Source organism: Ambystoma mexicanum, chromosome 11 (genome assembly GCF_040938575.1).
Source record: "Ambystoma mexicanum isolate Mex_15411 chromosome 11, UKY_AmexF1_1, whole genome shotgun sequence".
Classification (NCBI taxonomy): domain Eukaryota; kingdom Metazoa; phylum Chordata; class Amphibia; order Caudata; family Ambystomatidae; genus Ambystoma; species Ambystoma mexicanum.
Genome location: NC_090934.1, coordinates 1369670531 through 1369686711, shown reverse-complemented (window position 1 = coordinate 1369686711; position 16181 = coordinate 1369670531). Strand labels below are relative to the sequence as shown.

Sequence of the window (16181 nt, the reverse complement as noted above, 5' to 3'; positions counted from 1 at the left end):
TACTAAGAGTTGGAGCCCTGTACACTAAAATGAGAGTCTTCAACAGTCCTACCATAGATAGATTTTAGTAAAACTCCCTTACACTTTCCTAGTAACCTAACCTTGTTCAATATCTTCCTTTGAACAATCACCAGCACAAGCACATTTATAACTTACCTGTTACATTGCAGCATTGTGGGTCCTGAGACTTATGGGCACATGGCCCCATTCTTCTTAGGGATTGGACTGCTGAAGTTAGGGAAAATCACTTGTGAATTAGTTCCATCTTTACTGCATTCATTTAATTAGCTCTTGCAGTGTTCAAGTCATTTGAATGCATTTTAGGAACCTATAGTGAATGTATATCTGTTTATTGAGTATTGTGCAATAATATCACCTGGGAGTTTCATTTTTAGTGTGTGTTTAAGGCCTAGAATAAATATTGCATTTTTATATATTCCTGGCTAATTTGAATAATTGTGTGTTTCATTTGGTGAACTGATTGTGGACCCCTGACCCCATTCAAACTAACTGCTCATCATGTTTACCTTGACTGCATTTTGGTTAAACTCTCAGAGTTTCCTATTCAATAAAACTATGGTGGTCTCCTAAAATCTGCCCACCAGGCCAGATTCTAGAAATCCATCTTAACAAGAATCACCAAGGGGCGAAGAGAAGCTTAAGAAGGATCAATAGTTGCAGGGCAACAAATAGGAGGTATGAGGAGGTTCGAGAAAGAAAGTGAGGCAGATTGTAATTGGTTATCTATAATGTGCTTAATAACCAGAGGTTTCTAAGCTCGGACCCGGGGTTCGAACATGTGTTGCTCCATGTCGTCTTGCTTCCAAGGCGAGAGCGTTGCCCCTTAGCGATCCTCCCGAGACGCTGAGTAATAGAAGAGTGTAGAGAGGATCAGTGAAAGTGGTGCCTTATCACCTTGTACTGGAAACAATTGGTGCTGCATCAGCCGCCAGTCCACTGGGACTCGTGTTTGAAGCTCCCTGGGCCCAGCGAGATCTGGCAAAACCTGTCCCAGGTGTGTCATTGCCTGCACTAAACCCATGCCCCTCTATACTAGAACGTGGGGAGGACCACCTGTAGAATTCTACATCTTGAATACCACACAGTCAGAAGAACCAGCAGAGCCAAGAGAGAAGTAAAGGGGACACCTAAAAGCCCATTTACTCTTCAGTGAGTTGCATTTGACTGGCAGGAGGTGGGACCCCAGGAAAGTGGGGGACAGACTGACACAATATGGTCTTCAAGCAAGCTGGAATTGCTTCCTTCCATTCACCAATCCATCCCAACCCCTGGGCATGATTTGTGTTGTAAAATACACCAGACTGAATTTGACTTTGAGAGTCCTGAGTTGTCTGTTGATCAATTGGCCATTAGAGTACCCACAACGTTTTCTTTTCTACAGGGAAAGAACACCTCAATAAAGGGCTGGCAGGAGTTTGTATTAATTATCACTAAAAGTATATTCTGCAATTTGCCATATTGCCTGGGCAGAAGTAAATTATCAATTGTCTCGAGGACCTATTCACACATCTTCATATTCTGTGTAGTTGGGCACTTCTCTGGAACTGCTCAAAATGTTTGAACTGTATGCCAATATAGGTTTCTGGCCCCCAGATACCAGGAACCAGTAGTTTAATGGGTTCCTGATTTCTTGTTGAAACATCCTTACTCTGAAAAGTATTAATTGAAAGCAAACCTAAAAATAATAAAAGGACCCCTAACACCTTTTATCAACCTCAGAGGAACTTAGTGAGTCAATATGCTGGAATTTGAATAGAAAAGGGTTTTAAATCAGCACAGTGTACTAAATGCTAAGCACTAGATGCTTCATTCACAAATAACAAGATTTCGTTTGCATTTTGCACAGAGAAAATAAAATATGCAAACATTTTGCATCACTGGGGTTAACATTTTCTTTGTGCCGCTTTCCCATAAAGTTCAATGGGACCCTCAGTTTATGTTCCACTTGGATATCCCAAGCTGATTTTTGACGTTTAGAATGCCCAGACAGCAACTGAGAATGTTCGGAGCAGAGCTGGAGAAACTAACTGGTTATCACAAGAAGAGGGCACAGAACATCCAACTCCTGAGATATACAGAACACAAACCCGCACAAACAGACAGACCCCACTCGAGGAGGGCCAGGAAACCTTACTGGTGAAAGAATACATAAGCAGAAAGCATTACCAATTTGAACCAGCGACAGCATTGATCCTGCCGTAGATCCAAAAGGTGGCGGGGGCCAAGCAAACCTTTTGAAACGTCTCTGAACCAGACACACCGCAGTGGGAAAATCTAACAAGCAGTTGGGCCCACAGGACAGGTAACTGGGAAAACATATGGGAGCCTGGAGGACCAATAGAACAGGACAAGTTGGGCTATAAAAACTCTGCCAGACCAAATTGAAAGACATTCGGATGAGGTCATGAATGCAGTTGGAGGACCAAGAGACCATGCTTTAGAGAGCAGAAGGGATGGACAAAAGTGGTGGAGCGACTGTGGCAGTGTTTTGAGAGAGCGGGTAAGGTATTTTATGTGAGAAAGAGTGGTACCAATTAAGATAGTACAGTGTGGTGTGTTGCGTAGAGGTGAGGGAGCGTATGGCAGGAAAGAGAGAGTAGACAGAGCGTGTATGGGCGGGGAAGGAGTGTGGTGATAGAAAGAGAGGGAAAGCAAAAAAGGAGAAAGCTGTGCGAGAGGGATAGAGACGAGAGCTCACAATCAAGAGGGGAATGATCAGAAGACCAGGAACCATTATGAGTGCCAGGTAGAGATAGTTGTAAGAGGCAACAACCCTTAGGACGTCCTTTGGAAGAAGCCTTAGACAAGACAGTAGGGGGTACTGATCAATAGCAGTAACATCTGGCAGATCGTATAGGAAGGTAGGAATGCCTGGGAAAGAGTGGAGGGAGCCCACGTCAAGGTCAAGAGAAGATGTAGGGTCCTTTTTAGTGTGGCCATCAAAATGGTTTCATACTGAAAATGTATAAAACCCTTGAAAGTTCCTACATGTTGGTTGGATTCTTGTGGCTTACTGATATTACCTATGATAATGTGTTCCAACATCCGTCCCCCACGCCCTCCCAACTTAAGAAAATTGTAGTTGTGCTTCTACTGAAATTGTGTAAATCCTAAAGTGTGCTGCGTGTCCCATTCCGGACACCAAACTGTGATTGTATATGTATATAGGCTTCAGAGCTGCCAGGGGCACAGAAACTGCTCTCCTGAACACCTGTGAAGATCTGCTCTCTAACACGGCTTCCAGCATTTCTTCGGCCCTCATCCTCCTGGATCTTTCCTCTGCTTTTGACACGGTCAACCACGCCATCCTGATCAATTGACTCCGTGAGATCCTGGGCATCATAAATCAGGCCTTGGCGTGGCTGACCTCCTTCCCATCGGACCGTCCCTCACAGGTCCAACTTTGTCTCTTTATCTCTGCCAACTCTCTCTCAACCTGTGGCATTCCCCAGGGGCTCTATTCTCTCACCCTCTACTTTGTCCCTTTGGCCCACCTGATCTCTAGTGTCTCCACCAACTTTCAGTGTTATGCGGATGACACTCCGCTTTCCTTCAGGCTCCCCTCAGCCTCTTCTCCTCTCTTGCTCACTTCTGTCTATCCGCGATTCAGGATTGGTGTGCCTCGAACGATCTCCGCCTTAATGCCAGTAAGATGGAGATCCTTCTCATTGAGAACCCTGCCCCTGCTTTCCCTCTCTCACTCTGGCTGTCCGCCTTGGGCCCTCTTCCTTCGCCTTCCTGCAAGGCAAAACCTTTGGCGTCATCTTCGACTCCACTCTCTCTTTCTCTCCTCACATCTCGGACGTCGCCAAGAAGTACCACTACCAGCTACACCTCCTAGAAGAGACTCTTCCCTTTCTCACTTTCCCCCCAGAAACTCACTGTCTCCAGAGCTCTGGTTCTCACTAGGCTGGATTAATGTAACAGCCTCTTTCTCCATCTGCCTTCCTCTACTCTCCGCCCTCTGCAACTAATCCAGAACAGGACTGCAAGCCCAGGCACTGTATCTCTCCAGCCCTGAAATCTCTCCAATGGCTCCCAGCGGCAGCAAGGATAAAATTCAAGACCCTTTGCATTGTCCACAAGGATTTCTGGGACCGGAGCCCACACTACATGCAACACTCTTCCAAAATACCTTCCTTCTCGAGCCCTTCGCTCATCTACCTCCAACTCTCTAAGGGTTAGAACCTCTCCAGGCGGAGAGTGGGAGGTAGATCTCTGGAATGGCCACCATGCCCCTCTCAAACTTGAGCCGGACCACCTGAGGTTTTTCCAAAGCGGCTCAAAACGTTCCTCTTCTCCTCTGCTTTCTCTCTCTTTCTCCCTGCTGGCCTACCTGTCTGCTATACCGACTGGTTGCTTGGCTACCCTGAGAGCCTCACTGGGTACCAGGCTCTTTCTTTACAAGTCACCTTGTACTGCCTCCGGCCCTATAATGCACTAAGGGGCTGTAACTGTAACCATACAGTCACTTGCTCTCCTTGCACTACCCAGAGCCGCGTGGCCCTGGCTTCACTTACTCAGAGCATTGCTGCCCTGTTGCCGCCCCCCCCCTCCCTTGCACCTCCCTTCCCCTTACACTTTTTGTTCTCGCACTTACACGATCTGAATGACACAAGGCCTAGTAAGATTGGTTGTCTTGTCCTCCCTTCCTTCCTTCCTTGTATCGTCGCACCTAGAAACACGTGTGTACAGGCAGGTTAAAAATGACTCATCATATCATGTATCATATGTACTGCTTTAGATTCCTATTAGTATGTGGACTTAATGCATATATTTGCTAAATAGAGTATTTTTGCACTCATCTGCGTTAACAATTTATTGCTTGAGAATCTTTATTGTACGTTAATCTTACTTTATACCAAACCCCTGATCGCCTTTGCCTAAGCTTCAAGGTTCAGCCTTGTTATCAAGTGAACATTTGATCAGGCATGTGTGTGAAGTCTTTGCAGATCCATTTCAAGCGGACTTCCCAGAACCCTATTCCAGTAGTGGTTCTGAAAAAACCCTTAGAAATGGGAAGATGGCAATTCAAATCTGTACTGATGGGAAAACTAGCAGAAACAAGATGAAAATACAGATCGTATAAAGAAGCAGCAAAACCTACACATTTAGACTTGATCACAAATGAACAGTGTGAAATGCATTCCCAGTAAGTAAAATTAATGAAATACCTTGAAGTTGGGCATTCTTAGAGTTTTAATGAAGTTGAGGCAGAAGGCGATTCCCAAAATATCTTGCAAAATCCAAGCCCATCTGAAACCAAAAAGAAACTGAAAATATTTTATTTTACTCTTGACGTTATTTCAACTAATAGCTTTTGCTCACAAAGGCTTCAAATACAATAACTTTCATTTGGAATATTTATTCATAGAAATAATTGTGACAAGTGCCCGTAACTCATAAAATAAAATGTTTAAGAAATGCAAACTATGAGTTACCTAGAAAGCAACTTTTCATCGGAATTCTTGTCCCCATTGTGTAGCAAAGGTAATGGCTTCTACAGTGTAACAGACAACATCCAAGATGTCGGACCTGAATTATAGCACCTAATCTTCCCATGTCATGTGACAGGGGCCACAATGCATAACCTAATGGATAAAGAGGTAGAGGTAAAACTCCCTGAGCCCACAGAATTAAAAAGAAAACTGATGGTGAGCCCTAATAATCCGGGCTGAAAAGGAGGGTTTAAGAAGAGCAATACTGCTGGAAGGAAGCGTGTCATTTTTTGGGGCAAGGGAGTGAAGCATCGATCGGCTGTACACAAACGCTAATGGAGACAGTGTCTGCATCTTATAGACTGGCTTGCACGTGGGGAAGCTTTTTCAGTGAGGACCGCTTGAGAAACCTGAAAAGAACCTACAATCTGAGGGGTGCAAAAGCCCTGAAAAACGCTCAGAATTTCAGGTATTCTCAGAATCCTACAAAGTGCCTAGAAATTGCCTGCAACACTGCCCTGTAACATAGCGCCTACATTTTGAGAGGGATAATAAAAACACTCAAAGACGTCAAGTACCTGGCCAGTTTCTGACGAGAAGACCCTTCAGATTATGGTTTAACACTTCTTGCCAACAGAGATGTGGAAGTGAGTGTTCTTTATAGTGTCTGGCGAATGAAATGTCTGCAGGAACGGAACAGCAGCGTGGCATCAAAGAGCAATGCCCTTACCTTCACCATAGCGCCAAGAATGTGTTTAGTGCACTTAACTCGGACACCTTGACTTATGTCGAGACCCAGACACATGTCTCAAGCAGCTGTGTCGATATATGTACAGAGGTTGCCAACATGTCCACAGCCAAGCATTTGAAATCTGCAATACCTGGCAGAAAGTTCTCTCTTCTCTTCAGGTAAAGCTGCAAGCTCCAAGAACCACGTGTATAGTGACGATGTTAGAGTAGGACTCTGTTGAGGTTAATCTTTTTCCCATTGCATCCATGGATTTCTCTTCTTTCCCTACTGGGATAGCAGAAGAAGTGGATGCCTATGACAATGGTCTTAATTGGGAGGTAGAAGCTAAAACTACCACAGACTCGGCCAGTGGTTTTGTGGAGAGGCATAGTTTCTCTTGTGGAATAGTTATGTGGCACATCAAACTTCTTGTTAATGGGTTGAACTCCATGGACCTCCCAAATCTTCCTTGCTTATCAAAGCACATGATGTTGGAAAGGGATGTGAGCACTGCTGGAAACCTCCTTTCTGTGTTGAATTTGGTCCCAGCATTTTTAAATGTAGGAACCCCTTGTCATCAGGGTACGGTCCAACCTGGTCCTTACCCCTAGCCACTCCAGCTGGGTGTTTGGTGAGGTAATGTGCTGGAGGGACCTTAGCACACAGTTTCGTTGTTTTGGAGCCTAATTCCCCGCGCCATTAACATTTCCCCCCCTTCCTCCCTTTTCTCCCCGCCCGCATCCCTCTCCACTCATCAGCCTTTCCGATTGGCTCAACTGCCTCCGACGAGACCCAGAACCCCAGACAGGCAGCAGCTCCAGCAATCCTCACCCCTAGCCCACTCGAGCTGGGCGTTTGGTGAGGTAAGGAGCTGCAGGGCCCTTAGCGCACAGAGTTTCGTTTGTTTTGTAGCCCAATTCTTATTTTAAAGCATCCCAGCACCATCCACATTTCCCCCTCTCTCCTCTGCTTTCTTGCTTTACTTTACTTAATTTATATCTTACTTTAATTAATTTATAAAGCGCAGCAATGGACCCGGAGGCATGAGGGCGCTAACAAACATATAGACCGCAACACTGCAGCTAATCACACGGCGGCCAAGGGGGATCACAAGGAAAAGGTGGCTGAGGTTAAGAAAACAGCCATGTTTTCAGCTTTTCCTTTTTAACGGCTTGAGTTTAGGTTCGAGTCTAAGGTCCTGCAGGAGACCGTTCTACGGCGTAGGTGCTGCCACTGAAAAGGCCCCCTTTCATAGATCTACTTCTGGGGATAACTAATAGTTTGAGACCATTAGATCTAAGCGTTCTACTAGCGGCCTTGCTCACAATCAGTTCCCTCAAGTAGCGTGGCATAGTGACCTGTATGCACTTAAAAGGTAATCAAAAGGAAGCGGATTCGTGCCACCACTCGCAGCCAGTGTAGAGCTCTTCTTGAATCTGAGACGTGATCACATCTAGAAAGGCTCATTACCACCCTCACAGCCCCATTCTGAATCACTTGAAGTCTGCTGGTTTCGGCTTGACTAACACCCGTTAAGAGGCTACAGCAATAATCCAATTTTGCGCCTACATTGGCCCTGGCTAAGAGCTCTGCATTCGCCTGTGTGATAAGGCGGCATAGACGGGCAAATAATTTCAGATAGTATGCTGCTGCTGAAACCAGACTCCCCATGTGGGCCTTCATGGAGAGGTGCTGATCGAAGATAACCCTTAAGGATTTAACTTTAAGTGTGGTGATTTCCACATCACCAAGTTGAAAACCCTCATAGGCCGGGCCCAGCTTGGATAGGATACACAGTCAGCCCACTATCATAAGCTCGGTCTTAGGCCTGTTCAGTGCCAAGCCATTTAGCACCATCCAGTTTTCGATGCTGGCATACGCTTTGTTCAGATTGGCTTCATCTTGATCGTGGAAGCCAGACAGCGGGATAATACACTGGGTGTCGTCGGCGAAATTTGTGAACCATTTCCCTTCTTGCTCCAGCATGGCAAAGAAGGGGGCTGTAAAAATATTATATAAACAAGAGGAGAGACTACCCCAGTGGGACACCAAATTCAATAGGAATAGCAACCGCCTCCGCTGTCTCAGAGCAAACCCTGCTTACTCTATTGTGAAGAAACGATGCAACCCAGCGGGACGCAGCTGCAGAGAAGTATGCCACTTCTTCCAGCCTGGAGACCATCATGGGATGGTCTACCGGGTCGAAAGCGTGGAAAGCTCTAGGAGCATAAGCTTAGTGGAGAGGGAGACACCTTTGTCAGTGCGCACAAGAAGCCTGGATTTTAATTCCAGCAGTGCCGTTTCTGCACTGTGGTCGGCTCTGAAACCCGATTGTCTGCAATTTAAAATGGGAAAGTTATCAAGGTGGAGGGCCACTTGTTTGTATGCCACCCGATCCAGGATATTCAACAAAAAAGCATTAGTGATAGGCCTGTAATTTTAAAGGGTCTCTTGTGGGGAGATATGTTTTTTTCAGTAGGGGGGGTCACTGAAGACTGTTTTAAATCATCTGGCACCATGCCCTCCCTAAGCGAGGTGTTCACAAATTTGTGAAGTGCTGACAGCATAGTTGGAGGACAAGTTTTGATAATTACAGCTGAGCTTGAGTCTCCCTTACAGCTGGTGGATTTGAGATGAGCCACTACCTCTGCCAAGTCTTCTAAGGAAATCGGAGAAAAGTTAAATTCAGGGACAGTGGAACATCTTCTGAAGCCCTCTGCACTCATCTTGCTAACCTCAGCTAGTGCAGCATCTTTCTTGCTGGCTATGCTGGCCTTAATACCATGAAGTTTCTTTTGCAAAGCATCCTGGATGCTCTGACACCAAGCCGTGTCTTTCACTACTAATCCAGCATCCAGAGCTGTGGTAGACTCTTGCTCTTTTAAAATTTTAAAGAGTTCCTTAGTCTCCGACTTGGCGTTAACGATCCTGTCATTAAAGACATTTTTCTTAGCATCTTGCTGCCTCAGCCTTCCTGCTCCCATCCCCTCCCCTGATTGGCTAATTGTGCCCTTATCACACAACTCACCAGGGCAGCCCAGTGCCCAATACAGCCCCCTTGACGAAGGACTGCAAAGCAAAGGACAGCTCCAGCAGAAGCAGCTCCAGAGCGTGTCTGCCGGTGTCCGCCAGAGAAGTAGGAAGCGGGCAGCCATCAATCAGCAGCAACAGACAGTGTGGTGCGGACAGGGGGCACAACAATAACTGTGCCCCACTAAATTCGCCTACCTCTCTCATATCTTATCTTCCCCACCACCCAATAGCTTGTAACCTGCATGTACCCATTTTTATTTAGCAACTGTTTCCCCAAACATTGAGTTATGAACTGTGTTGCCAGCCATGTCTCACATCTAGGATAACTGTTAGTTCGCAATGTCTTACATACAGGTGGACTGCACTCTAACTGAGCTAGCTAGTCCAGACAGAGTTGTGTATATTGCCAGCATCAAATGTAGGCAGAATTTTGAATATTAGTCTGCGTCACATCTAGACAAAATTGTGAATATTAGCACATGCCACATCTAGACAGAATTGTGAATACTAGCAGTGTGTCACAGTGTTGTCTGGAACACTAGTTTTGTGCTGCTGCTGTCTTGCTGGTGCCAGTCTGCTTTTCATTACTGCTGCAGAGGAGGAGTCAAATGAGCAAAATCTACAAAACACTGTTTTGTGTTGTCAGAGTGTTTGCAAAGTCGAGGCAGCATCAAATGGGTCCGGACCCGAGGCGTGAAAATGAGGGACCAACAAGGACTCGGCACCAACTCAGTTACAAGATTATCGCTGGTAATCGGGGGGAGCGGTGCTACATAGTGTGCGGATAAACCTATAAAATCTGTCCCGGTGAGGTGCGACTCTGCTCCTGAGGAAATAATCCCTCCCACTCCTTTAACATCTCATTTGGGCAGACTTGAGGATTCCCGTCCCGGTCTCCTCTATGGAGACGGATCTTCAACTTTCCTTCCTTGCCTGCGCTAAGCCCTTAACTCCACCCGCTCACCTTCCTGATTAACTGTGGTCATCTGACCCTTGCGGATTGCTACAAGCCCGACCTATCAGACAAATGACACCCGAGGGACCGTGCATTGCCTAGGCCTGCACTCTGCCCAAACTACAAGGGATACTTACCTCAGAGCTGGTAGCCCCCACGGTACTGCCCAAGAAAGATCATATGGGATCATTGGGCCCACTGAATGATGCAACAACTGGGTTAGCGCGTACAAATTCTCACATCCGGGTGACAGATGAAAGCGGGAAGAGCTGTAACACCCAGAAGAGGGTCCCAGCACACAGTGACGGCCGGCAGTTTGCTGGCACCGGGCTCACGTCGGCCAAAACTATATCAATCATAGGAGGTGATGCAAACTCTAAGTCACGGAATTTATCACCAAGGGGAAAAAAGAAGTCAGTTTAGAGATACAGCCAAGAAGTAAAACATTGGCAAGCATGAAGAACATAAAGTGGCACTCTAAGCCGAGAGAAACTGTTATGGTAACAGAACTGCCGGCATGCCAAAAGGAAAGGAGAGATTCAAATGCCGGGAAGGCAATTCCTCCACCGATTCAGGAGAACGAATGGCCAGAACTACTTTTTACTCCTGACTTGACTCCTGACTCGGCTGATATTCAAACACAGGCCATTCAAGGAGTTGATGCGGAGCGTCCGGTCTCTACGACGGACAAGTCCTCCCCGGTGAATAGAGACTTGACTGGGGAAACCGGCCTCGTGGGACTGGCAACACAAAACCTAACCTTTCAAGAAGTGGAGGAGTTGAGAATGGAGGGCGCCAGCAAGCTAACTCAAGGGCCCCGCATGGCCTCCCCCGCTTGTAGGGGAAACCCGGCGATGGGACATCAGCAAGACCCGGCTGTGAAACCGTCCATAGCTGTTGAAGGTGATCTTCATACAGCTCCCCTTGTGACCCTGGAATTGAGCACGACCCACCAAAGAAGTGCAAGAAACAGGCCTCTACTGGAAGTGGGGTCAGATTGTGATCTAAACACGCCCGGCCTGAATAAAAAGCATAAACTGACAAGTGAAGTCCAGGTTCTGACAGGCCCTTGAGGACTCAAGTAAAGATACAGACTCAGAAGAAAATCATTACCCGACTGGATGCAGAAAGCACAAAAACCAAACAAACACTCAAAAGGAAATAGCAAGGGATAGGGAGAACAACAGGTTGTAAGAACAACGTGCGTCATTTCAAGCTGCAATTAGTTCAAAGGTTACAATTACTCTGTCACCGTTCCTGAAGCTATATGACGACCTGAACGACAACTTCAAGTATCAATCTACCCTCCTCGCCCTAATGCACTCCAAAGTCATCTTAATCGAATTCCAAATGGAAGCGCAGTGAGAAAAAAGAGCAAAGGAAAAAGAGATAGGGGGTGCTCTTCAAAACCTTGGTCAACGTAATTGAAGAGGCAACAGTGGACAAAAGGGAATTCTTGGGAGTGCTTTAGAGATCCAATAAATTGATGAAAACTCAAGATAGATCTAGAAGCACATTGACGAGACAACACGAAGTAGGAAGCATGGTCCGTGAAACTATTACAACAATTGAAGTACCTTGCTCATTCAGTACTGGCGCAGAGGAATTCTTGCCAGAAGCCAGTAGGACTCAAGACTCGCCAGTTCAGGAAGGTGATACTGAGAGGAAAACCAAAAAAACAGGGGACAACGGAAACACCACGAACCCCCTCCCGTCTACCAGCGACTGCGGTTATGAGCACACCGCAAAAAGGGTAGAAATGGTGGGCCCCTACGGAGATTGCACTGCTGAACACTGACCACTTCCCTATCTTTGGGAAGGATAGTCCTAAACTGCCGGACTCCTAGAAGAAGGCGTTAAGGAAGACCAAACATGTTCAACTGCCTTAATCTAAAAACTTGCCTATCGGCATATCATCAAAAGACAGAGGCACAGGGAATTTGATTAGGAACCTTAAACCTGCTCCTCAACTATACCTGACAAAGAACAGAAGAAGAAAGTCCAGTGGACTCCAAAAAGCCCTCGACGTACTGCAAACCTTTGGCTGGACCTTGTACATCTGAACACTCGACATAGAATCAACAGACTAGGAAAAACTACGGAGATACCGTTATCCGCTTATGCAGATTACGAGTCGGAGGTCTCTGCAGTGAGCTGCGCAGCAACCTCCAACCAGATTTCTTCTTTAACTCTGGAAAGAAAATTGCAGAAACCGGAAACTACGTCGCATTCCTTTAATGATCCTGCTTTTGAGACCTTGGAGGAGAAAAGGGTGCGACTGGCCTTTAAACTCATCTCCTGCAGGACGATAGTCGCTACTACTAAATAAAATGCTAGAACAATTCCACAAGGGCAAGCGTCCTGGAGCTGGGAATTCGTATGGATGTGATGTGAGGCAAAACCTCCACCTATACTCAAAACAAACTAACTTACTTGGGTCCTTCCTATCATCAATCTTCCTCTCTACCTGTGGTGTTCCCCAGGGGTCTAACCTCTCGCTCTGGCTTTTCAACCAATACCTGGCAACTCTCGCCCACTGCATTGCCATTTGCTGCTAAAATTTCCAGTGCTATGCTGACGACACAACTCATTTTCAGGCTGCCCTCAGCCATCTCCTCTCCTTCTCTCATTTCGGATTGCCTAACTGCCATTCAAGATTGGTATTCCGCCAATCATCTTTGTCTGAATGCCAGCAAGATGGAGATCCTCCTCATCGGCACACCTTCACCATCTTTTCCCCTCACTCTCTTGCTGGCCTCCCTTGGCTCTCCTTCTTCTCCTGCCTGCTTGGCTAAAAACCTTAGGGTCACCTCTGACTCCACACTTTTCTTCTCCGTCCACATCTCTGATGTCTCTAAAAAGTCAAACTTCCTCCTGCACCTCCTCAGAGTTACTCTGCCTTTCCTCTCCTTCGCCCAGGAGCTCACCGTCTAACAAGCTCTGGTTCTCTCTAGGTTGGACTATTTTAACAGCCTCTTTCTAAATCTACCTGCCTCTACTCTCCGCCCTCTGCAACTAATCCAGAACAAGACTGCAAGACTTGTCCTTGGCCTCAAGCCCTGGGATCGTATCTCTCCAGCTCTGAAACTTCTCCATTGGCTCCCAGTGGATGCAAGGATTAAATTCAAAACCCTCTGCATTGTCCACAAGGCTTTCTGGGGCCTGGGTCCAAAATACCTTCAGCTATCCCTGCACAAATACCTCCCTTCTCGAGCTCTTCGCTCCTCTACCTCCAACTCCCTCAGGGTCAGTCGTTTTTCAAGGAAACAAGCTGGGGTAGATATCGGTCTTTGGCTGGGGCCTCCTTTTGGAACAGCCTCCCTGCCACTCTGAAACTTGAGGAGAACCATCTCTGGTTCCGGAAGCACCTCAAGACCTTCCTCTTTGCTTCTGCCTTCGCCCCCATGTCCCCTGCTGATCTGTTCTCTCTCTCAGCACAGTGCACCTGGCCACCCTCTGTCCTCCGGTCCCAGGTACCTACTCACCCTGCCACCCTCCCGCTCTGCCTCCAGGCCACCCCATGCACTGGGGTCTGTATCTGTACCCCCCTTGTTCTTCCTGCACTTATCAGACCTACCCTGTCTGCTGCCTTTAACCCAGCACTTGTCCCTTACTGGCTGCACTACCACAGTTTGTTGCTTTATTATTTATTTAATTATTTTGTATCTGTTTCTCCTTTGTTTTGCACTTTCCACTTCTCCCCCTTCCATGCACTTTTCCCCTCTCCCTCTCCCATGCACTTGCGCGTTCTCAATGTCACTGAGCCTAGTAAGATTGCTGTTTGTTCTCCCCTGTTCGCCTCCCTTGCCGTGCTCTGAAACACTTGTGTATGAGCGGGATAGAAATAAAATATCAATTCAATAAAAAAAGTCTAACCCTTCCGGAAGGCATATTACCGCTCAGGGAAACAGAAAAGTGATCTTGGAGAGGGTACTGAAAGCAGAGGATGGTCTAGTTTTGAACCGTAGCAACATAATGAGCCTATTACATCACATACTACAACTACATGTGATGGAATCTAAAGATATTAAAATTGTGGCCTTTCCAAATGAACACGAAAACGACCGTGTATGTTTAAATCCACGGCTCTAAAAAGAATGTTGGTGGGGGCAGTGAACGATTTATGGGCTTTATGCTTAGACTTAAAGGAATGCAGATCCTCATTCACCGATGGTGGGGATAGACCTGGCCCCATGATAAAAGAGGAGGCCGAAGAATGCCCCAAAGGGAGTAAAACAGAAAACCGCAGAGTCAGCAGACCCGAAAGAGCAAGTCTTGTCAGATTACGCAGCCCAGACCGCATGAAGTTCACTATCCGGAGAACAAACCGAGAGATGGATTGAAGCTGCCTCAACCTAGCAGAGGAAACGGCCTCGTTCGTGGGATTGGCTCTGAGAGCGCTAAGCTCCATTCCTTCGGAATAGAGGACTGAACATAAGGGCCCAGGAGTACTACAAATAGGTAACTGGAACAACAGAGGTTTCACCCATCTGTTTGAAGTTCATGAGCCGGGGCTGGTGAAACTAGAAGTAATCTGCTTGCAGGAGTCATGGGTAAGGAAGACACCCTTTCAAACATGCAATCATTATTCCTATCCTAAAGAAACCTACAGCTAATCCCCCTTCTCGTTTCAAATTTTTCATCCTATATCTCTTTTACCTTTTCTATCTAAGCTTCTTGAGCGTCTTGTTTATTCACAAATTTCAACATTTGTGTCTGGTCTTTCTCTCCTTCTCACTACTCAGTCTGGCTTTCGTCCACGCCATTCTACTGAAAAAGCCCTGACCCGCGTGCTCAATTCTCTTCTCACAGCTTGTTATTCGAAACACTCTTCTGTTCTTATACTTCTTGACCTGTCTGTTGCTTTTGACACTGTGGATCACTCTTTGCTTCTGGACTCTCTCTTCCTTCGGTTTTCATGGGTCTGTTCTATGGTGGTTTTCGTCCTATCTAACCAACTGTACTTTTACTGTCTCCTTGGGCAGCAATACCTCTCCATCTTTTTCCCTCGATCATGACGTTCCTCAAGGGTCAGTTCTTGGTCCTTTCCTATTTATCTTATATACTTCTTTTCTTGCCCCTATTTCATCTTTTGGAGTATCACACCAATTTTATGCAAATGATACTCAGCTCTTTATTTCCATCTCATCTTTCACACCTGATATTCATCACACTCTCTCATCCTGCCTCTCTGCTATTAAATCCTGGAGGACCTCTCATTTCCTCACTTTAAATGCCAGAAAGACTGAAGTCTTATTCCCCCCCCCCCACAACACTCTCTTGTCACAGTCTCTTCCCTCTTGTATTTCTTTTCCTCCCTCCAGTCTCTATTTTTCCCACTGCCCGCAATCTTGGTCTTTACTTCGATTTTAGTCTTTCCTCAGCCCATCATATCTCCCTTACATCGCGCGCCTGTCTGTTTCATCTCTACAATATTCGCGAGGTCTGCCCATTTCTTACTTTTCACGCCACAAAGCTTCTTGTATCTTGGTTAATCTTCTCCCAACTATTCTACTGTTCTGCTCTGTTCTTTGGTCTCCCCTGCTCACATCTTGCTCCTCTTAAATCAATCTATCATTCTTCTATTTGTTCACTCTGCCTTCTCTCCTATCAGGACGCAATCTCTTCTTCTCTTGCCTCACTCGTCGATGGCTGCCTTTCTATTCTCAGCTTAAATATAACTTTCTTTGCTTAGTTTTTAAATCTCTTTATGGACTTGCCCCTGACTACCTTGCATCTCTCCTTTCATTGTATTCTCCTTCTGGTCCTCTCAGCTCTGCTGGTCTTTTTAGACTTAATGTTCCCTGTCCCCCCCCTGTGCTCAATCCTGGTTTCGTTCTTTTCAGCTCCTTGCCCCTCTTCACTGGAAGCTGCTCTCTCTGTCTCTTTGCTCCATTACTTCTTATCCTCTGTTCCATTCCTCTCTAAAAAACTCACTTGCTTCAGTCTTCTGACTGAATGATACTGGCAGTATCTGAACACTGATTTGCATTGCTGGTTTTAA

The 16181-nt window shown here is 46.3% G+C and overlaps 1 protein-coding gene across 4 annotated transcripts in view; it reads right to left on the bottom strand.

Annotated features, from left to right (window-relative positions):
* Positions 1 to 16181, bottom strand: part of SPPL2A (signal peptide peptidase like 2A) — an 846443-nt gene that overhangs the window by 297639 nt on the left and 532623 nt on the right. For all 4 annotated transcript variants that reach the window (XM_069624951.1, XM_069624952.1, XM_069624953.1 and 1 more), the window contains exon 9: positions 5196 to 5277. In XM_069624951.1, coding sequence (XP_069481052.1) covers positions 5196 to 5277 — 82 coding nt within the window. The remainder of the gene's footprint in view (positions 1 to 5195; positions 5278 to 16181) is intronic.